The 26,975-nt window shown below is 43.1% G+C and overlaps 1 protein-coding gene and 1 long non-coding RNA gene across 6 annotated transcripts in view; one reads left to right on the plus strand and one right to left on the minus strand.

Moving 5' to 3' along the window:
• The window catches only part of PIGL (phosphatidylinositol glycan anchor biosynthesis class L), an 81,706-nt gene that overhangs the window by 33,271 nt on the left and 21,460 nt on the right, over positions 1 to 26,975 (minus strand). For all 5 annotated transcript variants that reach the window (XR_006656136.2, XM_024564633.3, XM_024564631.3 and 2 more), the window contains exon 3: positions 2,715 to 2,805. Coding sequence is in view for 4 of the 5 variants with exons in the window: in XM_024564633.3 (XP_024420401.2) it covers positions 2,715 to 2,805 (91 nt within the window). In the remaining variant the exon portion in view is untranslated. The remainder of the gene's footprint in view (positions 1 to 2,714; positions 2,806 to 26,975) is intronic.
• LOC128779210 (uncharacterized) lies at positions 11,032 to 18,509 on the plus strand. The gene is made up of 3 exons (XR_008425118.2): positions 11,032 to 11,476; positions 12,418 to 12,640; positions 17,034 to 18,509. It is a non-coding gene; the product is annotated as an uncharacterized lncRNA (long non-coding RNA).

Here is a 26,975-nt window from a genome sequence, read left to right on the forward strand (position 1 = left end):
ATCTTTTAATGAGGATTTATCAATACTTAATTTTTGATATGATTGGGGCTTTAAATGGTCAAATGTTAGGTATTAACTCATGAAGGGTTGTTATTTTAGAAGTGAGACTTCCGGCCAAGATGGAGGCATAGGTAGACACGCTGAGCCTCCCCACACAACCAAAAACACAACAACAATTTAAAAACAAAAAACAACCAGAACTGACAGAAAATCGAACTGTATGGAAGTCCGAAAACCAAGGAGATAAAGAAGAAACATTCATCCAGACCAGTAGGAGGGGCGGAGACAGGCAGCTGGGGCCGAGAGGACTAGTGGCAAGGCGGCAGCTGGCAGACCCAGTGAGGTGGTGGATTGTGGAACAGGGCAGGCCAGGCTGCGGCTGGCAGACCCCACAAGGTGCCAGCTACAGCCCCACATTCGCGCATAGATAAACTGGGAGGAATGGTGGGGGAACAAAGCAGACAGCATAACCCAAGGCTACAGCACAGGGAAATAAAGCCTCAAACCACTGAGTGAAAACACCCGTGGGGGTTGAGGAGGCAGCAGGAGAAACTCCCAGCCTCACAGGTGAGGTCGTTGGAGAGACCCACAGGGGCCTACAACGTACATAAACCCACCCACTTGGGAATCAGCACCAGAAGGGACCAATTTGATTGTGGGTATCGGAGGGAATGACTGAAAACTGGCAGAGAGTGGAGCAAGCGCCATTGCTCCCTACTGGACCCTTCCGCCCCACACAGAGTCACAGTGCAGCAACCAGCATTACCCTGCCCTGGTGGACACTTAAGGCTCCGCCCCTTTACAGAACAGGCATGCCAAGACAAAAAAAAAAAAAAAAAAAAAAGCCCAAATGAAAGAAGAGATCAAAGCTCCAGAAAAAATACAACTAAGCAATGAAGAGATAGCCAACCTATCAGATGCACAGTTCAAAACACTGGTAATCAGGACGCTCACAGAATTGGTTGAATTTGGTTGCAAATTAGGTGAAAAAATGAAGGCTATGCTAAGAGAAACAAAGGAAAATGTACAGGGAACCAATAGTGATGGGAAGGAAACTGAAACTGAAATGAATGCTGTGGACCAGAAGGAAGAAAGAAACATCCAACCAGAAAAGAATGAAGAAACAAGAATTCAAAAAAACGAGGAGGCTTAGGAACCTTCAGGACATCTTTAAACATCCCAACATCTGAATTATAGGGGCACCAGAAGGAGAAGAGGAAGAACAAAAAATTGAAAACTTATTTGAACAAATAATGAAGGAGAACTTCCCCAGTCTGGCAAAGGAAATAGACTTCCAGGAAGTCCAGGAAGCTCAGAGAGTCCCAAAGAAGCCAGGTACAAGGAGTAACACACCAAGGCACATCATCATTACGTTACCCAAGATTAAAGAGAAGGAGAATCTTAGAAGCAGCAAGAAAAAAGGAGACAGTTACCTACAAAGGAGTTCCCAGAAGACTGTCAGCTGATTTCTCAAAAGAGACTTTACAGGCAACAAGGGGCTGGAAAGAAGTATTTGAAGTCATGAAAGCCAAGGACCTACATCCCAGACTGCTCTCTTCAACAAAGCTTTCATTTAGAATGGAAGGGCAGATAAAGTGCTTCTCAGATAAGGTCAAGTTGAAGGAGTTCATCATCACCAAGCCCTTATTATATGAAATGTGAAAGGGACTTATCTAAGAAAAAGAAGATAAAAAATAGGAACAGTAAAAATGACAGCAAACTGACAGTTATTAACAACCACACCTAAAACAAAAACAAAAGCAAACTAAGCCAACAACTAGAACAGGAACAGAACCACAAAAATGGAGATCACATGGAGGGTTACCAATAGGGGAGTGGGAGGGGGAGAGAGGGGGGAAAGGTATAGAGTATAAGTAGCATAAATGGTAGGTAGAAGATAAACAGGGGGAAGGTAAGAATAGTATAGGAAATGTAGAAGCCAAAGAAGTTATATGTATGACCCATGGACATAAACTATAGGGGGGGAATGTGGGAGGGAGGGGGTGTGCAGGATGGAGTGGAGTGAAGTGGAGGAAATGGGACAACTGTGATAGCATAATCAATAAATATATTTAAGAAAAAAGAAGTGAAGAGCAAGCCTTCTAACAGACTTAAAATTAACCACTGGCAAGGCCACTGCTGTGGGTCCTAGCAGAGCTGAGAGGGGTTTTCTCGGACTTCCCCACCTCTGCAAATAACCCTAATCTCCACTATTGCCCTAAGTGTGACTCAGATGCTTTCCCTATAGGGGGTATGACTTTATCCTTGTGGTTTTTGGAACTGAGGTTTAAAATCCTTGTTTTGCCCCTTGGTAAACTGAAACTTGGGCTAGCTGCTTGACCTCTGGAAACCTCAATTTCCTTGATATAAAATGAGAATTACAACAACATTTACCTCTAAAGTTAAAACAATACAATAACTATGAAAATGCTTGGTGAAAGGTGAAGTTCTGTACAAATGAGAGTTACAGCACAGGGTCTGGGGATTTTTAGGTGGTGGGACAGAGTTGGGGATGGAGGAAGGAAAAGAGGACATGATGGGAGAAACCTGTGCCTCTGAGTGCTGTCACCGTAGTTACTCAGCCTCACAAAAGGTGTGCTGTCATCAGGAGGCTCTTTTCAGCGTTGCCCTGGAGGAGGGCTGCACGTGGGAGCGCAGCCACAGGAAAGGTGGGACTGGGCCCAGCTTTGAGTTCTGGGAGCACATCCCCTTACCAGGTTGATGTCATTCACTCCTATGTGCTGGAGCAGGATGCCGGCCACACTTGCTGTGTCCCACTGCACACCTGGGTCATCTGGGAAGTCCCTGGAAGGAAGAAGCACAACTTGAGCACCATTTCTTATTGGTGGCAGCTTCTCCCTAAGCTCTGCTGGGTGTGTGCCAGTCTCCTGACAGGAATTGTAGGGGGTGGCTGGGGCTACCCTTAATATGCAGGTTTCTATTTAAAAAGGTAAAATTTAGAAACATGACACCACTAGATATTGATGGAGAATTCCACACTATACACTTTGGGAGCTTTGGGCTCATTGCTAAGGGGAAAAAAGAGGTCAATCAGACCAGGCTTTGTCTACATGTTGGGGAAACGGATGTTAACTGCAAACCTGACACAAGGCAGAATGATATTTATGTTTATAAAAGTAATAGTAATAGCGCTTTCATAGAAAAAGTACAAAAATCTGGACTTTATCGATCCCTGTGGCCAAGATGGAGGCATACGTAGACATACTGTGCCTGCTTGCACAACCAAAAGAAGGACAACAACAATTTAAAAACAAAAAACAACCAGAACTGACAGAAAATCCAACTGTATGGAAGTCCGACAACCAAGGAGATAAAGAAGAAACATTCATCAAGACTGGTAGGAGGGGCGGAGACGGGCAGCCAGGGCAGAGATGTCACGTGGCAAGGTGGCGGCTGGCGGACCCAGTAGGGGGTAGATTGTGGAGCAGGGCAGGCCAGGCTGCAGCTAGCAGACCCCACAAGGTAGTGGCTGGCAGACCCTGCAGCCCCACATTCGCACGTAGATAAACTAGGAGGAATGGTGGGGGAGCAAACCAGACAGCATAACCCAGGGCGCCAGCAAGGGTTAATAAAGCCTCAAACCACTGATTGAAAACACCCGTGGGGGTTGAGGCGGCAGCAGGAGAAACTCCCAACCTCACAGGTGAGGTCGTTGGAGAGACCCACAGGGGCCTAGAGCGTGCACAAGCCCACCTACTCGGGAAGCAGCACCAGAGGGGCCCAATTTGATTGTGGGTAGTGGAGGGAGTGACTGAGAGTGGAGCAGGCGCCATTGCTCCCTCTCGGACCCCTCCCCCACATATAGCGTCGTGGTGTAGTGACCAGCGTTACCCCGCCCTCGTGAACACCTAAGGCTCCTCCCCTTTACAGAACAGGCGCGCCATGACAAAAAAAATGGCCCAAATGAAAGAACAGATTAAAGCTCCAGAAAAAATACAACTAAGCAATGAAGAGATAGCCAACCTATCAGATGCACAGTTCAAAACATTGGTAATCAGGGAGCTCACAGAATTGGCTGAATTTGGTCACAAATTAGATGAAAAAATGAAAGCTATGCTAAGAGAAACAAAGGAAAATGTACAGGGAACCAATAGTGATGGGAAGGAAACTGGAACTCAAATCCTTCTGGTCCACACTGGAACGGTGTGGACCAGAAGGAAGAAAGAAACATCCAACCAGAAAAGAATGAAGAAACAAGAATTCAAAAAAACGAGGAGAGGCATAGGAACCTCCAGGACATCTTTAAATGTTCCAACATCCAAATTATAGGGGTACCAGAAGGAGAACAGGAAGAACAAAAAATTGAAAACTTATTTGAACAAATAATGAAGGAGAATTTCCCTAATCTGTCAAAGGAAATAGACTTCCAGGAAGTCCAGGAAGCTCAGAGAGTCCCAAAGAAGCTGGACCCAAGGAGGAACACACCAAGGCACATCATCATTATATTATCCAAGATTAAAGAGAAGGAGATAATCTTAGAAGCAGCAAGAGAAAAGGGCACAGTTACCTACAAAGGAGTTCCCAGAAGACTGTCAGGTGATTTCTCAAAAGAGACCTTACAGGCAACAAGGGGCTGGAAAGAAGTATTCCAAGTCATGAAAGGCAAGGACCTATATCCCAGATTACTGTATCCAGCAAAGCTACCATTTAGAATGGAAGGGCAGATAAAGTGCTTCCCAGATAAGGTCAAGTGAAAGGAGTTCATCATTATATGAAATGTTAAAGGGATTTATCTAAGAAAAAGAAGATAAAAAATATGTACAGTAAAAATGACAGCAAACTCAGTTATTAACAACCACACCTAAAACAAAAAGAAAAGCAAAGTGAGTAAACAACTAGAACAGGAACAGAACCACATAAATGGAGATCACATGGAGTGTTATCAGTAGGGGAGTGGGAGGGGGAGAGAGGGGGGAAAGGTACAGAGAATAAGTAGCATAAATGGTAGGTCGAAAATAGACAGAGGGAGGGTAAGAATAGTATAGGAAATGTAGAAGTCAAAGAACTTATATGTATGATCTGTGGACATGAACTATAGGGGGGCAATGTGGGAGTGAGAGGGTGGGCAGGATGGAGTAAATGAGGGGGAATAGGACGAATGTAATAGCATAATCAATAAATATATTTAAAAAAAGAAAAGAAAAAGTACAAAAACCTGTTACTTTAACCTCACTAACACCTTGAAGGAGCCTTGATAGATGAAGTTAAGTAGCTTGTATTAAAGCCTGTTAAAGTTGGATTTGAACCCAGGGTTTGTGATTGTAAAGCCAAGATGTTTTGTCACCAGGGAGCTGGCAACATAGCACCTCCAGTGAGGCCACAGCACATCACCTGTCTCAGGCGCAGAGGCCTCTGCAGGTTAATATGCACTGTATCTGCATCTCCATTTTAATACATCACAGACCTATCTCTGCCTCTGTTGCTTTTCAGTGTATGGATCTATGACATCACCTGATATGAGGCCATGGCCTCAATTTGAACCCCTTTTTAAGGTATTATAAATAGATACCCATCTCTCTTTAGCTCAGGTCCTGTGGCCACCCCCACAATGTGTCTCAAGAACACAGGCTCCCTGCTTCCCATCTGGCAGACTGCTGTCACCTCTCTACAGACAAAGGCCATTAAGTGACCCTCTTATGACTTTGGTCAAAGGAGAGTCACTGAAGGTTTTTCAGCAGGAAAATGACATGAACCTCAGCACTAAATAATATAGTTATTTCTATCGCTTCACTGCTACCTCTACCAAACCCCTAGGGCGTCTTCAGTGGAGGGCAGCTTTAGACTTAGCTGCTCTATGTGGTTCTCATAGTGCTCCTGCAGTAAGCAGGACAGAGATCTTGGCTGGTGGGGAATAGGTAGGGAAAGAGTCCAGTCCAGTCCAGTCCAGCTTTATTTCCTGGAAATAGACCTAAATATGGTATATAGAACATGACCTGCTGAGCTTGACTGCTGAAGGAAAAACAGATACAGGAATCAGGGAAAATACCTTGGTGTGAAAACAGATACATATATCCTCCTGGTGCAGAGGTCCACAGAAAATGTATCAAGGCATCATTTTGGAAACTGAAAATACCAATAATAGTCACATGGACCTGATATGCAAACCGTACAACTGGTCTTGCTTCAGCAAGGGACAGGTATTCTAAAGCAGCTGCTTTGCAGCTTGTTGTTTTCCCAGATCTGTACAGGCCTACTGGGAATGGCAATAAAGTTATGGAGTTTAGAGTTCCTAGAATCTTTCTTTAATTATTAGCAAGGTCCTTCATGGTTTTTACTGCAATTTGAATGGAAGAGTATGGCAATCTCTCAGATGCTGACGTGCCTGGGTAAGTTTGCTAAGATGTAAAGCTGAGCAACCCTTTCTGGCTGAAACAGATGGATATAGTGAGCTGAAAGACATTTTGACCAGCTAAAGTAGAGATGACAACTGAAGCACTGAGGACCAGGAAAACCAGGGGCAGTGGGTGGCATGGTGCTTACTTGATGTGCCTGTCTTGTCTCAGGACAATTCCAGTCTACAGAGCACTCTCAGCTCGGAAATGGTAAATGAAATCTCTGCAATATCTGGAAAGTCATACCTTGTACCTACTTTCTAATTTACAGACCTGAGGTCTTTCCACAAAGCTTTCATTCACTCTATGTCTACAATCAATCAGGTGGTGTGTCTTGTTAAGAAGCTAGCAAAAGAAAACTAGGAATTGTTTAAAACATTAAAAAGGTCTATTAAAGATTGTTTAAAGAAACAGGTATTTTACAAAGAAAGAAATTTTAGCTGTCAGCATATATTCTTCCAATTTTCGGAAAGAATCAAAGAAATGCTAAATTAAAGTAGGACATTTGTGTGGAGAAGGGCACAAGGAAAGGCGCTGTTCTATACTATTGGCGTGAGTTTAAAAAAAATGTATTGATTGATTTTTTTAAAGATTTACTTTATTTATTTACTTTTAGAGAGAGGAGAAGGCAGGGAGAAAGAGAGGGAGAGAAACGTCAATATGTGAGAGATCTGGTAGCCTCTCACACGCCCCCCACTGGGGACCTGTGCCCTGACTGGGAATCAAACCAGCGACCATTTGGTTCACAGGCCAGCACTCAATCCACTGAGCAACAGCAGCCAGAGTATTTATTGATTTGTTGGACAGAAAGAGAGAGACACTGATTTATTGTCCCAGTTACTTATGGAGTCATTGGTTTTCTTGTATGTACCCTGACCAGGGATAGAATCCACAACCTTGGCCTATGTCAACAATACTCTAACTAACTGAGCTACAGGCCAGGGATGTTGGTGTGAGTTTAAATTGTTACATCTCAATGAGAGGACAATTTGGTTATATGCAATTATTTGTGCCCTTTGACCTTATCTTTCTAGAAATTTACTCTAAGGAAATAATTAGAGAAGCCTTCAAGTCTCGGTCAGCTCCAGCAGAGACACCACTTTCACTGCGACTAAAAGCGGAAGGAGGCCCGGAGTTTGGTTCTGCCTCCAGGGAGCAATCTCTCTCACTTCCTGTTTTGCAGTTTATGAAAATGCTGAAGATAACATTATTAGAGGCGTGTTCAAAGCAAAAGTAAAGAAAGTATAGATATACCCAAGGTAAGGAATGTTAATGCAAAACAAAACAGAAAACCCCCTGAAGTTACTAAAGTCTAATTTTGCTTCTGATTTCTCAGTCTAAAAGAATGAGACATATAAAAGGAATAGAAATGTACTTAGAGGAATTAAATTTTTAAAGCAAAATAAGGTTGTGAGAGAACTCCTAAATAAAGGGCTCTGAATGTGTCCAAGTCTGCAGATACCTTACTCTAGGTTTCCCCGAGAGCGGAGCCTAGGTAGGACTCAGGCGCACTGGATTGGGGTGCATGGCACCGGGAAGCAGGAGCGAGTGGCAGAGGGAGGGAGGCCCACACAGGATGATTTATCCTCCTGACGCCCCATCTGGGACTGTCTGAAATGCTGTATGGAAGCTCGTCTGACCAGGAGGTGAAAGAGGGAAGTGTTTACTTCCATGGGATGCTAACTCTCCAATACTTTAGGCGAGCAGGCTTGGGCACCCGAGCCTCTGAGCCACGGCAGAGAACACCTAGGGCAGAGAGCAAGGGGTGCGCCGTGCTCCCCCGCCCCCAAAATCCCCTACTGCACCACCTTGGCCAAGGCCGGAGAAGGCATCCGGAGCGGCACACACCCCACACCCCACCCGGGAGCGGGCTCTGAGGAGCAACATCGCTCCTCTAAACCACCGGACCTAGCTCACACTGGCTCCCAGCCTGGGGCTGAGGGCAGGAATTCCACCGGCAGCCTCAGGAGGCTTCAGCTGCGGGGCGCGGTTTGCTTCGCTGCATTGTGAGAAGGGGCTCGCAGGGGGAGGAGGGGGGCGACCGCAGAGGGAAAGGGCGCCTGGCGGTCGTGGCATCCCTCGCTCACCGCCCAGCCATCAGCCCGGGGTTGCTGAAGCTCATGAAGCACCTTAGGGAGACAAGGCACTGTGCAGGGCTCTGAAGACCTCTGAGGAGAAGGAGATGTTCTGGAAGCCATCAAACACCGCAGAGGACACCGCCTCTCGCAGGGCTGTGGTCGGATAACTACGGTCGGCACAGCCCCTCCCCTGGCGTGTATGTGGCGAACACCGTGTTAACACCGCTGGGCAGCGCCCCGAACCTGGCCCGGCCCCAGACCTTGGCCTGCAGTAAACCAGCCAGACCTCTCTCAGCCCAGGGCTCATAAACACGACGACCGGCTGAGCATCCTCAAGTGCCGACCTAGTCCACACGTTCGAATAACTCGCCCTGGTGGGCCTGTTTAGCGTCGAGCCAGTCCAGTTATGGAAAGGCTTGGTGAAAGTCTGCGGGGGTGGGGGGTCAATTCCATTGGCCACAGGCCCTGCTGGCGAGGAAAGACCCCTACGCTCCCCATGAGGCAAAGCCCCCAGCCCGGCCTGCCCTGCCCCCTCCGCAGCCCGGGAGGAAGAGGCGCTGCTGCCGCGAGACCGCCAGGCTTGGGTAAGCGCCACTCTCTGGAAACCGAGCTCCACTCTTGCACACGGCCCTCCGAACCTTCGCACAGGCGGAGGCTGCTCGCACGTCCTTATTTGGTCTCGCGGCTGGCGCAGCCCAGCTGGTAGGTGCGGCCAGTCCCTCCCCCACCACCTCAGGCACATTTCTAAACTTGATTACTTCCTTTGTTATTCCAGGCGGGCAAAGGTCATTTGAGTTCACTGAAGGGAGGCCCGAGGAGAGCAGGACCATTACCTGGGGCCTGGCGGTCCCAGAGGGCCTCAGCGGCTCACTCCCTGCCCCGCCCCCCCCCCCCACAACTGTGGCGGTGGTGGTGGGGTAACTGGGATCCGAGGAGCAGGGCTGTGAGCATGGCTAGAGCCACAAGAGCTCGAAGGAGTTAGATGCTGAAGGAATGATGAAACTATGTCCTTCTAAAGCAGAGCAGGCAATTTCTGGGGCTGCCTCGGGGTCACGATGACTAGCCTAAGATAAAGTGAGGAAAAGAAACATTTGGGGAAAAGAAGTAAAGGAGAAAGGAAAAGACAGAAAAAGAAGACTGAAAAAAGAAGTGCATGCATAAAAAGCAATCCTTTTTTTTTTTTTTTTTTAGCATCTACTCTGAGAAGGCCCCATCCTCAAGCAGTTTAGGAGCCCAGACAAATACCAAATGTCCCCAGAGACCCTCGTCCCCATAAGGCTTAAAGCTTCCAACCCTAAGCATAAAATGTATTTTTCCTTTCTCATAGAACATTAAAGGAACTTGCAAATCATGGGTGTTTGGTGTTATACTGAAATCAGTTATAATACCTGTGCCCACTCTTCTTGGATAGAAGCATTTCATATTACTGCAAAAATAAATTCTATAGAGTTTGCAAAGTTCATGTGAGAAATCTTTTTGCAAAAATTGCCAATTTGCTGTCTTCTGTGGCTACTGTAAAACAGAAAAGAACTTGTTCACTAAACTCACTTCCAAGAAGTCATCGGGCTCTGCTTGTCCCTAGTAGCCTCAAAAGAGGTGGTTCATTAAGAAGCGGATGCCTGTATCCAAACCCCTCCTCCTTACCCCACTCTTGACAGAGAGTGGTGGTGGGAATAGGTTCGCATGTATTTGTGGATACATGTGGACTGAGAAGGAACCTCCTGAGCAGCATAGAGAAAGGGGCAGTAGAAAGGTGCCTGAAATTTCTGCTACATGGGTGGGTTGGCCTTCCTTCCTTCCTAAATGAATTAGGGTTAATTCAGAGAGGAGGTTCATTCCTGATATTGGCAAGCATCTGAAATGCCTCCATAAGCCAACAAGCAAGACAAGACAGGAAGCCACAGTGTTGGGGCTTTGAATTCCTGTGGGCTGGCTAGGTCTTGCTGACAACAGCACCCACTGTTGAGGGCTCTGTCCTCTCTGTCCCTGACCAGGGTGATTTAAGCTGTGTATTCTCTGGTCAGGGAGGAGAGGTGTAAACCATTTGCTCTCAAGTGTCCTTGGGTAGGGAAGAAGGGTCTTACGATTCACTAGCTGGCTGTATGTAGGTTGTTCAAATGGTTTGGGCTTGTTTAATTATCTTGTCTCAGCTTCTCCACCCTACTTGCCCAGGAATTTTGCTTCAGAAACTCTGAAGAAGATGACACTGGGAGCCCTGGAAAGGCTTTAAGGTGGGAATGGCCCTTGAATATTTAGGTTTCTCTAAGCTGCAAGGCACTGTGCAAGATGATAGAAGGAATGCGAGTGGGCAGAATGATCAGACAAGTGTTCAAATAATGAAATCTAAGACAAAAAAGTAGTATAAGAAGTTAAGCAAATTGCTATGAGGGTTCAGAGAAGAGACCTACGAGGTTTTATGGTATAAATCAAAGATGTTTCATGAAGGCAGGGCATCTGAGCTGGAGGGGACGCATAGGCCTCCCAAAGGGAGTTGAGAATTCAGATTGAGAGAGTTTAGGAGGAAGTGAAAAGTTCACGCCTGAGAAGGGGAATGGGCATGCTCCAAACCAGGTCTTTGTCTTGAGGGTTTTTATCTTTTGTGAGTGAGAATCTCAGGGGAGGGCTTCAGTAGAATTATTCACCAGCTTTCCAGGTGTGTGTTTAATATGCTGATGTGTCAAAATGAGCATATATGGGATTATTCTTTGGTTTGCTTTACTGTTCTACTTTTGGGTCTGCCTGGCTCTACTTGGGTTTTTGTTATTTGTTCCACTGACTTCATCCATCCTTGAGTTCAGTTGGCACAAATGGCATTAACCGGGAGCTCTATCCTCTATGTCCCCGACCAGGGAGATTTAAGCTGTGTATTCCCTGGTCATGGAGGAGAGGTGTAAACCATTTGCTCTCATGTGTCCTTGGACAGGGGAGAAAGGTCTTACGATTAGCTGGCTGGACTGAAAACGATCTGATTTATCCTACAACTTGGAAGTTACCAGTAACCCTGAGGAAGAGGAATTTCAATGGCAGAAGGAAGAGAAAAGATGGGTAAGCCGGATTTTACTACATTGGGGAGTGAATAAAGGGGTGAGTGTGTGCAGATGGTGTGTATAGATAATGCAAGATTATTAAAGAAGACAGAGAAGTAGGGTGGTAATGGGTCAGAGGAGAGTTAAGTGGAGGTTTCTGTGTTTGTTTGAATGTTAAGGGAATACTCAACAAACATATGGTAAGAACCAACCCCCCCCCAAATGACACAAGAACAGAGAGGTTAGTGAAAATTTCCACTAAAGCACGCTATGGGTATAACAACTTATGTGGCATAGGTCAGGATTACTGATGAATGTCAGTAAGAGGCTGTAAATAACATGTCGAGGTGTAGCCCTGGCAGCTAGTTCTAGGAAACAGATCATTGTTTCTTATTTTCTCTAATTTCTAAACTATACTCTCTAAATTTTGGGAATTTATTTTGTAGGTAAGACAATGGAGGAAGTAGCAAGTTGATAACTACAATCTGTTTCAGGCTAAGGACAGACAGGAGACAAGGTGGCTCACAATAGGGAAGTGGTGAAATCGACTTTCAAAAATGACATGACAGGGAGTGGCATTCAGGGCCTCTTGTATTTTATCTGACAACCCTATTTAGGGTACATAACTTTTTGTAGGGCAATTATTCTACTTATTGAATCACAAAATGTTAGTTTTGAAAAAGACTTTAGGGATAATCTAACTCAACACCCTTACCGTATTAAGAGAGGAAGAGGATCAGGGCAAAGATATGCCTGCCAGTAGTTACTTCGTCAGACAGGAAGTAGGCTGGAAGCCAGGTCATAAAGTCCTTGGGAAGTTCCCAATTCTATTTCTGAGTCTAGCTCCAGGAGACATAATAAACTTATAGTCATATTAATTTTAAAATAACTTATTTAAAAAAGAAATTCAATAACTTTCCTATGACATTAAAAAAATTCTTTGTTTTTATTTTTTTAAAGGATTTATTTATTGACTTCCAGCCAAGATGGAGGCATAGGTAGACACACTGTGCCTCCTCCCACAACCAAAAGAAGGACAACAACAATTTAAAAACAAAAAACAAGCAGAACTGACAGAAAATCGAACCACATGGAAGTCCAACAACAAAGGAGATAAAGAAGAGACATTCATCCAGACTGGTAGGAGTGGCGGAGACAGGCAGCCAGGTGGAGAGGACTCACGGTAAGGCAGCGGCTGGTGGACCCGGTGAGGTGGCAGATTGTGGAGCAGGGTGGACAAAGCTGCAGCTGGCAGCGAGGCAGCAGCTGGTGGACCAGGTGACAGACCATGCAACCCAGAGTTCCAGCAAGGGGAAATAAAGCCTCAAACCACTGGTTGAAAACACCTGTGGGGCCCTGGATGGTGTGGCACAGTAGTCTGAGTGCCAACCTGTGAACCAAGGGGTTGTGGCTTCGATTCCCAGTCAGGGCACATGCATGGGTTGCTGGCCGGGTTCCCGGTGCGGGGTGCATAAGAGGCAACCACACACTGATGTTTCTCTTCCTCTCTTTCTTTCTCCCCTCTTTCCCTTCTCTCTAAATATAAATAAACTTAAAAACAAAACAAAACAAAACACCTGTGGGGGTTGAGGTGGCAGCAGGAGAAACTCCCAGCCTCACAGGAGAGTTCATTGAAGAGACCCACAGGGGCCTAGAACATACACAAACCCACCCACTTGGGAAGCAGCACCATAGGGGCCCAGTTTGCTTGTGGGTAGCAGAGGGAGTGACTGAAAACCGGCAGAGAGCTGAGGAAGGGCCATTGCTCCCTCTCGGCCCCTCCCCCACATACGGTGTCACCGTGCAGTGAGCAGCGTTACCCCACCCTCGTGAACACCTAAGGCCCTGCCCCTTTACAGAACAGGCATGCCAAGACAAAAAAAAAAAAATGGCCCAAATGAAAGAACAGATCAAAGCTCCAGAAAAAATACAACTAAGCAATGAAGAGATAGCCAACCTATCAGATGCACAGTTCAAAACACTGGTAATCAGGACGCTCACAGAATTGGTTGAATTTGGTTGCAAATTAGGTGAAAAAATGAAGGCTATGCTAAGAGAAACAAAGGAAAATGTACAGGGAACCAATAGCGACGGGAAGGAACCTGGAACTGAAATGAATGCTGTGGACCAGAAGGAAGAAAGAAACATCCAACCAGGAAAGAAGAAACAAGAATTCGAAAAAACGAGGAGAGGCATAGGAACCTCCAGGACATCTTTAAACGTTCCAACATCCGAATTATAGGGGCACCAGAAGGAGAAGAGGAATACCAAGAAATTGAAAACTTATTTGAACAAATAATGAAGGAGAACTTCCCTAATCTGTCAAAGGAAATAGACTTCCAGGAAGTCCAGAAAGCTCAGAGAGTCCCAAAGAAGCTGGACCCAAGGAGGAACACACCAAGGCACATCATCATTACATTATCCAAGATTAAGCAGAAGGAGATAATCTTAGAAGCAGCAAGAGAAAAGGGCACAGTTACCTACAAAGGAGTTCCCAGAAGACTGTCAGGTGATTTCTCAAAAGAGACCTTACAGGCAACAAGGGGCTGAAAAGAAGTATTCCAAGTCATGAGAGGCAAGGACCTACATCCCAGATTGCTCTATCGAGCAAAGCTATCATTTAGAATGGAAGGGCAGATAAAGTGGTTCCCAGATAAGGTCAAGTTAAAGGAGTTCATCTTCACCAAGCCATTATTATATGAATTGTTAAAGGGACTTATCTAAGAAAAAGAAGATAAAAAATATGAACAGTAAAAATGATAGCAAACTGACAGTTATTAACAACCACACCTAAAACAAAAACAAAAGCAAACTAAGCCAACAACTAGAACAGGAACAGAACCACAGAAATGGAGATCACAAGGAGGGTTATCAACAGGGGAGTGGGAGGGGGAAAGAGGGGGGAAAGGTACAGAGAATAAGTAGCATAAATGGTAGGTAGAAGATAGACAGGGGGAGGGTAAGAATAGTATAGGAAATGTAGAAGCCAAAGAAGTTATATGTATGACCCATGGACATAAACTATAGGGGGGGAATGTGGGAGGGAGGGGGTGTGCAGCATGGAGTGAAGTGAAGGGGGGGAAATGGGAGAAGTGTAAAGGCATAATCAATAAAATATATTTAAAAAAAGATTTTATTTATTTTTAGAGAGATGGAGAAAGAAAGGGAGAGAAACGTGAATGTGTGGTTACTTCTCATGTACCCTCTACTGGGGACCTGGCCCTCAACCCAGGCATGTGCCCTGACTGGCAATCAAACCACTGACCCTTTGGTTCATAGGCTGATGCTCAATCCACTGAGCTATATGAGCCAGGGCTGTCCTATGACATCTTTAGGATTTATTCAAGATGGATTAAATTGAGCAATCATGCATGATTTATCCCAACTATAAAAAGGCTGAGAAATAGTTTATACTGGACATAAATCCAAGGGAGAGGTTATTATGTCTCCTTAAGTTTGGGGGCATAACTTGTGTGGGTCATCTAGCATGTTTGTAGGAAGGTGACTGATACTCATATATTGAAATACATGCCACATAAATTTACCTCATGTTCTATCTAGTAATTTGAAACTTATTGTGGGATCAGAGGGTCAGTCCAGGAAGCCACCTGCAAAGTAAGAGCACAGGAAGGATGATGAGGCTAGAGGAAGGATTGAATATGTTGTAATGGGAAGATGGAGAGTAGCAGTGAGGCTGGCATCTGATTATAATTTTTTATATACTTCTATTTTAATTTAATTTTTATTGAGGTATAGCTGACATATATGATTATAACCTTAAAAGTATAGATTAGTGCTGAGGAAAACCCCATTAGGGTATGGATTCAGTTCCGTAACTTTATAAAGACTGATGAATGAAATGCAAAATTATGAAGATAACCTAGGTTGACTACTTGAGAGGTTCAGTGACTCATTATTTAAAACAAATCCTTGATTTACTCTGTCTTACTGGACAGCTCAGAGGATAAACAAGCAAACTAAGTGCTCTGGGAACGCTTGGCTCACTCCTTCCCTCTACATCCATTCCCAGCTGATCTCAACTCCCAAGGTCATATCTCCTAGCTCTGCCCCTCCAGCCCTTCCCAACTCCTTCGAGCACTGGGAACTTGGATTCCTGCAAGCTTCTGGGTCTGTCAGTGCCTCTGGCCCCCCGCCCCCCCCTCCGGCATCTGACGGGCCTTGCCCTAACTTTGGCTCCTAAAGAATGCCATTCCAGCCCCACCTGGAGGCTGAGGGATTAAAAATGCCCACATCATCACCTAATGCTCCCTTGCTGCACTCATGCTGTACAGCACAGCTGGCAAACACAAGGCCCGCAGCTGAATCTGACCCCCTACTTTGTTTTATCCAGCCTGGCCCCTTGTTTCTACCAGGTGGCAGTGCCTAGCTCTCACTTATCTGTTAAGGAGTAGTTCCATTTATACAGTCCTAAAATTACATTCAGCCCTTTGAAGGCAACCTCGAGGCTGATGTGGACCCCGGTGAAAATGAATTCGACACCCCTGCTCTACAGACACTTCTTCAGGATGGCTTTATAGCAGTAAGGACAGACATTTTGATTTTTCTTCGGATCAGCTAGGACCAATGAAAGATGTTTCTCTATGCCTTACCTTATACATGCAAGCCTTTCCTCTGAAAAATAGCCATTTCCAAAGTTAAGGAAGACACTGAATTGGAGGGTAAGAAGGACGAAGAGATGACAGATAAAGACCTGTAGTACAGCTTTGTGGCAAATAAAGGAACTATATTCTCATCTGTTAGTCAGAAGGAAGCTAAGATGAGGGTGAGAGGCCCTGTCTAAGGAGACACTCCCAAGGACTCTAATAAAAAACTGTTAATTGCTCCTGTGGTCGTGTAAAAAGTAAGTGAAGTCAGAGCTAAGGCTGCATTATCTTATACACTGGGTAAGGGGATGCACCTTACTTTGGGCTACACACAGAGGTTTGTCCCAAGAATGCCAAGTGACTATGTTAGTATAGGTAGCTGGATGTTAATACAGGAAGGAAGCCGAAGCTAATTTGAGGAAATAGCCTGGTACCTTGCTTGGTCGTGTGGTTCATGGAAGTCTTTCCAGATAAGGAATGAAGGTTGCTTTCCTGAAAGATGGCAAGAAAGGAACCATTTTGGGGGAACTCAAGAACTTGAGGAATTTACCCAAACCTATAGGTATTGCAAGCAAAGCTTAATGGCAACTGTGTGGCTTAGCTTCTTTGCCCCTGAGGGGCTATTGAAATTCAATCTAAAATTCCTTATTAAGATTCCAGCAAAACAGAATTAAAAGAGCCTATGTAATCAATTGCTGTTCTTGTTGTCTTTATGCAAATAATCAGATCAAATTGAAACTGGACTTAACGGAGTCTCTTTGATGAAAATGAGGGTAATTTTAGGGAGAGAAATTGTGTTTCAATGGAAATAACAATATCTACAAGTCCAATTGTAGATACTGGACTCTAGTACAGTTAACTTTCTTCAAAGTTTTGTTTTTCACTTGTGAACTGAGCTTGTTCCCTAAATTCTTCTAGTTTTGTTCAACTCTCCAAACTAATTTTCATTTTTTCTTCCCATCTTTGGATTAGGAATTATTGAGAACTAAACCCTTTTTTAAGGCTGTGACTGTACACACCACACAGAATTTACTGCAGCACCTGATGAATCAGCAGAGAAGTTCAAACCGCAGACGAGGAGGACCTGTCAGCCTGTCACTGCTGCTCTCACTCCGGTGAAGCCTCACATCTGGACGTCTTCTCACCTGACAGCCTCGCACACTCAGAAACTGATTTATGATTTGCTGTGTTCATTAACCTTTGTGTTTTGTTTTCTTCCTTCTGTGTTCATAGGGTATATCCCTATGACCTTATTTACCTTTAGACATCATGTATGCTGCCTCCTAATAACAATGCCAGACTGACCTGGACTTTGCAAAATCCCTTTTTGCTGCATAAAGACTCCCCTCCCCTTTTGCTCCTTTCTTCCTTTAGCACATAGGAAGACCGTCAGGGGCCTGGGGATAGGCAGTACTCCTGACAGCAAGAAGCAGCTATAGAAGGTGATACCTTCATCCATTTACCCTTGTAAGATTACAAGGCCCGTGGTCTTTGTGGGGGGTGGGGAGAAATAGTGTAGGTAGCTAGATATTAATAAAGAAGAGAGCAAAGGATTAAAGCAATAGAGCAAAAATAATTAGACATTATTAAGCATAATCAACTGGGGAGCATGAGCATGGAAGCTATAGCTTCACACACTCCCCAAATAATCACTGGTCTGTTTCCCATAGACTACTGGGGGAAGGGATAGAACAATAAAGGGAGAGGTAAGCACACAGGCAGTAGAAGCCAAGATGGTGATCACAGAGACCTGTCAGTCTAGCCCAGGTAAAAAATGAACTGGTTAGAAGCCCGGCCCAGTACAAGCCCACAAAAGCTTGGGAAGTTGACTGGTTATTTTAAATAATCACCTGGTCTTTCCCAAGCCTGAGGTAATGTAATCCCATGCAATCCCAGGGAACAAAGCCCTTCTTCCCTCCCCACCTCCCATCCTCTCTTTCTCACCAGTAATACACTCTCCCTGTTTGTTCACACATTCTCTCCATAGCAGCCACGCGGGTCTAACAACCAGCTGGGGCCATGGCAGACTGCACAGGCTCCAAAGGACTAACCTTTAATACAAAATAGGAACTCTGGACACTGGCCGTAATGAAGGCAAGAATAAATTTTTTCCATGATGGGATGGACAGAGATGCAACATTTGAAACCCTGGGACAGCCTTCTATTTCTGTCAGAATAAATCTTGCCATACAACACTGTCCTGTTCATGGGCCCATGGAATGTTTTCCTTCTGAACCATGGAAGAACACAATTTCTACCAGCAGCTACCAGAGAGTCCAGTAGTTTCTTCCTTACTCTCACAGTGCTTTCTGCCCTTGCATTTTTATCAGAAAGCTTGCTCACAAGCCTGTACTCCAAGGCAAAAGTCCTATAATCCCACCCTCCCAGGCTACCTAATCTCAGCTTGTTGACTCCAATTCTCATGACTAGAGATCGAACTCGCAACCTTGGCTTATCAGGATGCTGCTCTAACCAAATTAGCTACCCAACCAGGGATATTATCATTTTAATAACAGCTTCAATGAGATATAATTCATATACTACATAATTCATTCATTAAAAGTATACAATTCAATGGGTTTTTTTTTTTTTGTATACTCAGAGTTCTGCAACCACCATCAATTTTGGAAGATTTTAATTACCTCAAAAATAAACCCCATTATGAATCACTTCCAATTTCCCAATCCTCTCAGCCCCTGGCAGTCAGTAATCCATTTTCTGTCTCTACAGATTTGCTTCTTCTGGACATTTCAGATAAATGGAATCAAAAGATGTGGCTTTTTTTGTCTGGCTTCTTTCACTGAGTAGACTGTTTTCTAGGTTTATCCATGCTGTACCATGTGTCAGTACTTCATTCTTTTTTATGGTTAAATAATATTCTAGCATATGAATATACCACATTTGGTTTATCTATTCATCAGATGATTGACATTTGGGTTGTTTTTGGGTTTTTTTGGGGGGGGGTTGGCTATTGTGAATAGTGCTGCTATAGACATTCACGTACAAGTTTTTGTTTGAATATCTGCTTCCAATTTTTTTAGGCATTTATGATGAAGAAGAATTGCTGGGTAATAGTAATTTTATGTTTAATTTTTCTGAGGAGCCACCAAACTGTTTTCCACAGTGACTACATCATTTCACGTCATTTTACATTCCTATCAGCAATGTATCAGGCTTGCAATTTCTCTGCATCCTTGCCAATTCTTGGTATTTCCCTTTTTACTTTATTTTTAAAAATATAGTCAACCTGGTTGATGTTAAGTGGTGTTTCACAGTGATTTTAACTTCCATTCCCGTAATGGTTACTGATATTGAACGCCTTCTCCTGTGTTATTGGCCATCTGTATATTTCCTTCGGAAAAATGTCTATTCAAGCTCTTTGCTCATTTTTAAATTAGTTTGTTTTTTTCTTGTTAAGTGGAGGAGTTTTTAAAACACAGTCATACCTCGGTACTTTTCGGCTTCAGAACTCAGCCAACCCTGTACTTGTTGCATTTTGATGAAAAAAAATGTTTCAGTACTCAGCACTTCCTCAGAACTTGTGGCACTTGCTAGAACTTGTATGAGTCAGGATGCCACCCCACAAGAGAAAATGCTTCATCGTTTGGTACTTGCTGGTTTCAGCAGTTGTCACAAGTTCCAGAACGACTTAACAATGAGTACCAAGGTACCACCGTATGTTATTTTATATGTTATATGTTATTCTATTTGTAACATATAGTATACTATATATCTACATATGGAATATTAATCCCTTATCAGATATATGATTTGCAAATATTTTCTCCCATTCTATGAGTTATCTTTTGACTCTATTGATAGTGTTCTTTAATGTATAAAAGTTTTTGATTTTGGTGAAACCCAATTACTCTATTTTTCCTTTTGTTGCTTATATGTGCTTTTGGTGTCATATCTAAGAAGGCTTTGTCTAACCTACTTATGAAGATTTACTCCTATATTTTCTTTTAAGAATTTTATAGTTTTAGCTTTTATGTTTAGGTCTTTTTGAGATAACTTTTGTGTATAATGTGAAGAAGGGTCTAACTTCATTATTTGGCATGGGCTATCTAGTTATCCCAGCACTATTTGTTGACAGGAGTGTTTCTTCCCCACCGAATTGTCTTGGAGCCATTGTTGAAGATTAATTGACTGTATATGTGAGGGTAAGCATGTATTATTAAAAAAAAAAAGAAAATCCAAAAAAGAATAAAGCCTATAAATTCTTTTGTTAGAGAAACTACCTAGTTGAGCTGTGGCTCAGCCTTGAGGAAATAGGCCTCTCTAACTATGACAGTTTTACCCAACTAGCAGATGTAATACCACATCATCTTAAATTGCAACACACACAGGCAGCTGCAAATTTTCTTATCCCAAGGCTAGAGAAAATCCTACAAATAACTAAGAATTACTTCTTGGAACTTAGGGTTATGGAGAAATAATCTGAAAGATCAACCCAATAACCTTTCTTCAGGACACACACATTATTTGTCTGTGAGACTTGCATTTTAGAGAATTAGTTGCCTCCTATCCAAAGTTTTTGGTTCCTAGTACAATTTTTGTAGATGTTATAGGCTGAATATTCATGCCTCCTCAAAATTTGTATGTTAAGATCCATTCCAATGTGACAGTATTGGAAGGTGGGGCTTTGGGGAGGTGATTATGTAAAGTCCTCATGAATGGAAGTAGTGTCCTTATAAAAGAGACCTTCAGAGAGCTGGCTTGCTACTTCTGCCATGTAAGGACACCTCTAGAAGATATGAACCAGAAACAGGCTCTCACCAGACCCCAAATCTGCTCACATCTTGATCTTGGACTTCTTAGCCTCCAGAACTGTGAGAAGTAAATTTCTGCTGTTTATAAGCCACCCAGTTCGTGGTACTTTTGTTATAGCAATTTGAGTGGACTATGATAGTAGAGGTAAAGGTGAACTGGCTAACCTTATTTTGGTTAAAGAAGGTCTACTTTGAGTTTCTTTATATGCATATTATACTGTAGATGGTATAAAAAGTGTACAAGTGATTAATAAAATGGAAAGCCTTTACTAATATCAGATATATGGCTGAGTTGAGTACATGAACATCCATTTATAGAAGAATGACTATATCTGAACATGTCCTGCTCTGCTCCTGGAGCAGATCTAGGTAAAATCACCACTCGTTCATCATTTTACACATAAAAAAGACAAGCCCAGAGAGGGAAAATTATTTGCCAACGAACACACAGCTTGTTTGTAGTAGAGCTACAACCTGAACACACATTTCATGACTCCTGGACCAGTGCTCTTTCCATCATCATGTACTTTCCTCACTAGAGTCTTGTTTCCTCACATTCATTCTTCAGCTGCCAGTAGGAATCTGTCCAAAATGGAAGTATGGACTTCTAGTTATAGTGCTAATGACATTTTTACTTCACTCTCTTCCCTCAAACTCCAATGAAAACACTGCAAAAGAAATAAAAATTATATAGCATCAACTTCGATACAGCAAACAAACCGCTATATCAGAAAATCACCGCACGTGAAACATACCTGCTTAAAACTGTGAAATCTGTCCCAGAAAGAGGTGGCCTGCAGGATTGGACAAACCCTGGTAAAGCACACTGGCTGGCCTGTGGCTGAACACAGGATTAAGACTGAACAGGGACAGTAACTACGGTTTTTGAAAAGAATGTGTTATAAATCTTGACAAAGCAGAAGTAATATAATAGGAATTTGGGGAGAAGGGTTTCTGGGGAAAAAATCTAAGTACATTTACTTCCTCTAGGCAGTTAGTAAAAAATCCTACCACCACCACCAACAAAACCTCACTGACTGCAAACTCCAAATATTTCACACTCAGTTTTGTACAGATATTTCTGGAATTAATCCATTGTAATTGAATTAGATGGAAACGTTTATGTGAAGTTTATATCAAGTTAAAGTTCTTTAGTTTCACTTCCATTTCTTTTAAGATATTATTTATTTTCAGAGAGAGGGGAAGGGAGGGAGAAAGAGGGAAAGAAACATCGATGTGTGAGAGAGACATTGATTAGTTGCCTCTTGCACACCCCCAATTGGGGACCTGGCCTGGGTGCAGGAATGTGCCCTGACTGGGAATAGAACCGGTGACCTTTTGGCTTGCAGGCCAGCACTCAGTCCACTGAGCCACACAAGCCAGGGCATTTCATCTCTTTTCAAATAACAATCAATTTTATTTGTTTGTTAAAACCATATCATCCATAGAATTATTTCCATTTTTCTAAAATTATATATTCATCTGTCTGCAGAAGGAAGGCTAGCACTGAGGACTGACAATGGTTATTTCCAAGTGAGAGCATCCAGAAGATTTTTACTTTGTTTTTAATTTTTTTATTATAAAAATATATATTTTATTGATTATGCTATTACAGTTGTCCCATTCCCCCTCCTTCACTCCTCTCCGCTCTGCACACCCCCTCCCGCCCACATTCCTCCCCTTTAGTTCATGTCCATGGGTCATAACATATAAGTTCTTTGGCTTCTACATTTCCTATATTATTCTTACCCTCCCCCTGTCTATTTTCTACCTACCATTTATGCTACTTATTCTCTGTACCTTTCCCCCCTCTCTCCCCCTCCCATTCCCCTGTTCATAACCCTTCATGTGATCTTCACTTATGTGATTCTGTTCCTGTTCTAGTTGTTTGTTTAGTTTGCTTTTGTTTATGTTTTAGGTGTGGTTGTTAATAACTGTGAGTTTGCTGTCATTTTACTGTTCATATTTTTTATCTTCTTTTTCTTAGATAAGTCCCTTTCACATTTCATATAATAAGGGCTTGGTGATTATGAACTTCTTTAACTTGACCTTATCTGAGAAGCACTTTATCTGCCCTTCCATTCTAAATGAAAGCTTTGCTGGATAGAGCAATCTTGGATGTAGGTCCTTGCCTTTCCTGACGTGGAATACTTCTTTCCAGCCCCTTGTTGCCTGTAAGGTCTCTTTTGAGAAATCAGCTGACAGTCTTCTGGGAACTCCTTTGTAGGTAACTGTGTCCTTATCCCTTGCTGCTTCTAAGATTCTCTCCTTCTCTTTAATCTTGGGTAATGTAATGATGATGTGCCTTGGTGTGTTCCTCCTTGGGTCCAGCCTCTTTGGGACTCTCTGAGCTTCCTGGACTTCCTAGAAGTCTATTTCCTTTGCCAGATGAGGGAAGTTCTCCTTCATTATTTGTTCAAATAAGTTTTCAATTTCTTGGTATTCCTCTTCTCCATCTGGTATGCCTATAATTCAGATGTTGGAACATTTAAAGATGTCCTGGAGGTTCCTAAGCAAGCCTCTACTCATTTTTTTAAATTCTTGTTTCTACATTCTTTTCTGGTTGGATGTTTCTTTCTTCCTTCTGGTCCATACCTTTGATTTCAGTTCCAGTTTCCTTCCCATCACTATTGGTTCCCTGTACATTTTCCTTTGTTTCTCTTAGCATAGCCTTCATTTTTCCATCTAATTTGCGACCAAATTCAACCAGTTCTGTGAGCTTCCTGATTATCAGTGTTTTGAAATGTGCATCTGATAGGTTGGCTATCTCTTCGTTGCTTAGTTGTATTTTTTCTGGAGCTCTGATCTGTTCTTTCATTTGGCCTTTTTGTTTTTTGGTCCTCTTGGCGTGCCTGTTCTGTAAAGGGGCAGAGCCTTAGGTGTTCACCAGGGCAGGGTCACCTTGCAACGTGACTCTGTATATGGGGGAGGGGTCCGAGAGGGAGCAGTGGTGCTTGCTCCACTCTCTGCCGGATTTCAGCCACTTCCCCCGACTGTGGGGGAAAGCAATGTGGGCCCTACTGGTGTTGATTCCCAGCTGGGTGGGTTTGTGTACATTCTGGGACCCTGTGGGTCTCTCCAACGAACTCTCCTGTGAGGCTGGGAGTTTCTCCCACTGCTACCTCAACCACCACAGGTGTTTTCAGTGGTTTGAGGCTAGATTTCCTCACACTGGAGCCCTGGGGTTGTGCTGTGTGTTTCGCTCCCTCTTTGTTCTTCCAGTTTTATTTGCGTGTGAATATGGGACCACAGGGTCCGACAGGCACTGCCTCACAGGATCTGCCAGCTGCTCCTTGCTGGCCGCTGCAGCCTTGCCCGACCCGCTCCACAATCCGCTGCCTCACAGGTCTGCCAGCCGCCATCTTACCCCCCCCAGCCCTCCAGCCACCACCTTGCCGCCAGTCCTCTCTGCCTAGCTGTGCATCTCCGCCCCTCCTACGGGTCTGGATGAATGTGTCTTCTTTATCTCCTTGGTTGTCGGACTTCCATACAGTTCGATTTTCTGTCAGTCCTGGTTGTTTTTTGTTTTTAAATTGTTGTTGTCCTTCTTTTGGTTGTGCAAGGAGGCAGTGTGTCTACCTATGCTTCCATGTTGGCTGGAAGTCCTACTTTCTATTTTTTAAAAAGTTTTAAAAATATTATTTATTTATTTTCAGAGAGGGGATGGGAGGGGAAAAGAGAGGGAGAGAAACATCAATGTGTGGTTGCCTCTCACACACCCCCCAATGGGGACCTGGCCCACCACCCAGGCATGTACCCTGACTGGGAATTGAACCAGCAACCCTTTGGTTCACAGGCTGGCTCTCAACCCACTGAGCCACATCAGCCAGGGCCCATTTTACTTTTTATAACTATGTATTATTAAAAATACCTTATGTACACAAATATCACCATCTTGTTTATTTGTTCAATGTCTCTTAATTAATAAACATATATATATATATATATATATATATATATATATAGTTGAAAAGTTGTATCCACACAAGAATCTGCCCATAGATGTTTACAGTAGCTTTATTCATAATTGCCAAAAGTTGGAAGCAACCAAGATTTCCTTCAGTAGAGATGCACAGGTAAGTAAACTGTGGTACATTACTTAATGCTAAAAAGAAATGAGGTATCAAGACATAAAAAGACATAGAGGAACCTTAAATGCATATTAGTAAGTGAAAGAAGCCAACTAGAAAAGGCTGCATACTGTATGATTCCAACTATATGATGGGAAGGCAAAACTATGGAGACAGTAAAAAGATCACTGGGTGCTAGGGGTTGGGGAGAATGACAAATTGGCAGAGCACAGAGGACTTTCAGGGTAGTGAAAATTCTCTGTATATTATAATGATGGATACATGTCAGTATGTATTTGTCCAACCCCATATAAGGTACAACACCAAGAGTGAACCCTAATGTAAACTACAGACTTCAGGTGATTATAATGTAATGAATGTCCCACTTTGGTGGGGGATGTGGATAATGGGGGAGGCCATGCATGTGTGGAGGTAGGGAGTATAGGGGAAATCTTTGTATCTTCTTCTCAATTTTGCTGTGAGCCTAAAACTGTTCTAAAAAAAAAAGTCTTTAAAAGTTTTTTTTTAAGTACTGAAAGAAGTGCATTTAGAAATAATATATTTTAAAGTAAAGCTAATAAAACTTTTGTTTTACAACTAATGAATGCTCATTCTCAAAACTATGGAAAACCCAGAAAAGTACAAAGAAGAAAATATATACTGCTTTTTAAAACTCAATGATTATATTATAAACAACTTCTTAGATTAGTAAACATGCACAGAAAAAAGTATGAATTGTAGTTTAATGTTCCGGCCTATGGCCATGTAATTGTCTATTGTTACATTTAGTTTGCTACCATTTTTTTGCTATCATAAATAGTATTGTAATGAGTATCACAATACGAGGTCACTTTGAATCCTATTTTTGTGGTATCTTCAACTATTTTTATTTTAAGGAGTAGTATTAGCCACAAATGCATGTTTTGTTAAGGCCACTGCTCCCTTGTCCCACTTTACTTCTTCTGCACTGACTCCCCCAGTCACGCTACTTAAAGGCCCAGCTTGCCTTCAGTTCACAGAGTAATCTGCCTCTGAAGCAGTACTTGAAGCAGCCTTCAATTTTCACATATTGGCTCTATATCAGCCAGGCCCACCTCGGTCTCTTTCCCTGGTTTCTTTTCTAGGAAACATTCTTGTCCATTGCACCTTGTGGGAGGATGGGAGCCCAGCCTTGTTCTTGCCAACTAGGGCTGGAACTGTGCCCTTGAGCTTTGGCCGAGTCACTCCTTTGTGTATTTGGAGAAGATTGCAGGAGGCTTTATTTTCATCTCTTACAGTGACAGGGCACTTGGTCAGATCCACTTTGGCAGCCCGCATACGATCATTTTTGCTTTTTTAAGGGAGAGGCTCTTCCTGGGCCTCAAAAGGAGAGGGGGTTTAATTACCAACATAACCCCAACAGACCCAGACTCTGCTTTGTGGCTTCTCTTTCACTGTATGATTTGCATGAATTTATTAGAAAACAGAGAGAGTTTCAGGAACTGCTAGCAAGCCAGGTTCATTTATGTTTCCTAATAGTTACTGGACTCTATTTTCTTGTTAGCTAAAATTAGTCTATAAAAGCCTTGGGCTTGTTAATGTCAAACTGATGTTAAGACAAGCACTAAAAATGAGATTTTTATTGTGTTAAAACCTTAGGAGAGTGTCGCCAAATCTGTAGAATGGAAAATAAATAGATGTAGAAAAATCCTTCCAAACTGAATACTCATTTAGAACTTTCCAAAGGGTTAAAAATAACTATGCAAATCAGGAATCTAGACTGCTTTATTTAATTAAAGAATGTGAAAACAATTTCACTTAAATCTTGGGAAATGGTTTGCTAATCACCATTTCTGGGTAAATGAAGAAAAAGTGACAAAAGGGGGTTGATGAGGGGAGTGGAGTATAAGGGGACTAAAGGTAATGGCAAAAAACCCCCAAAACAATAAAGATTAAATTAAAAACAAAAGTAGGTTGAGATGCATAGGCATCCATTTAAGTTCTTCAAGACCACACATTTAGATGCTGGCCACAGGAAGAAAGCTCACAGTGTATGTGGAATCATTCATTTATTCAACAAATATGTACTGAGC

This window comes from Desmodus rotundus, chromosome 9 (assembly GCF_022682495.2).
Source record: "Desmodus rotundus isolate HL8 chromosome 9, HLdesRot8A.1, whole genome shotgun sequence".
Classification (NCBI taxonomy): Eukaryota; Metazoa; Chordata; class Mammalia; order Chiroptera; family Phyllostomidae; genus Desmodus; species Desmodus rotundus.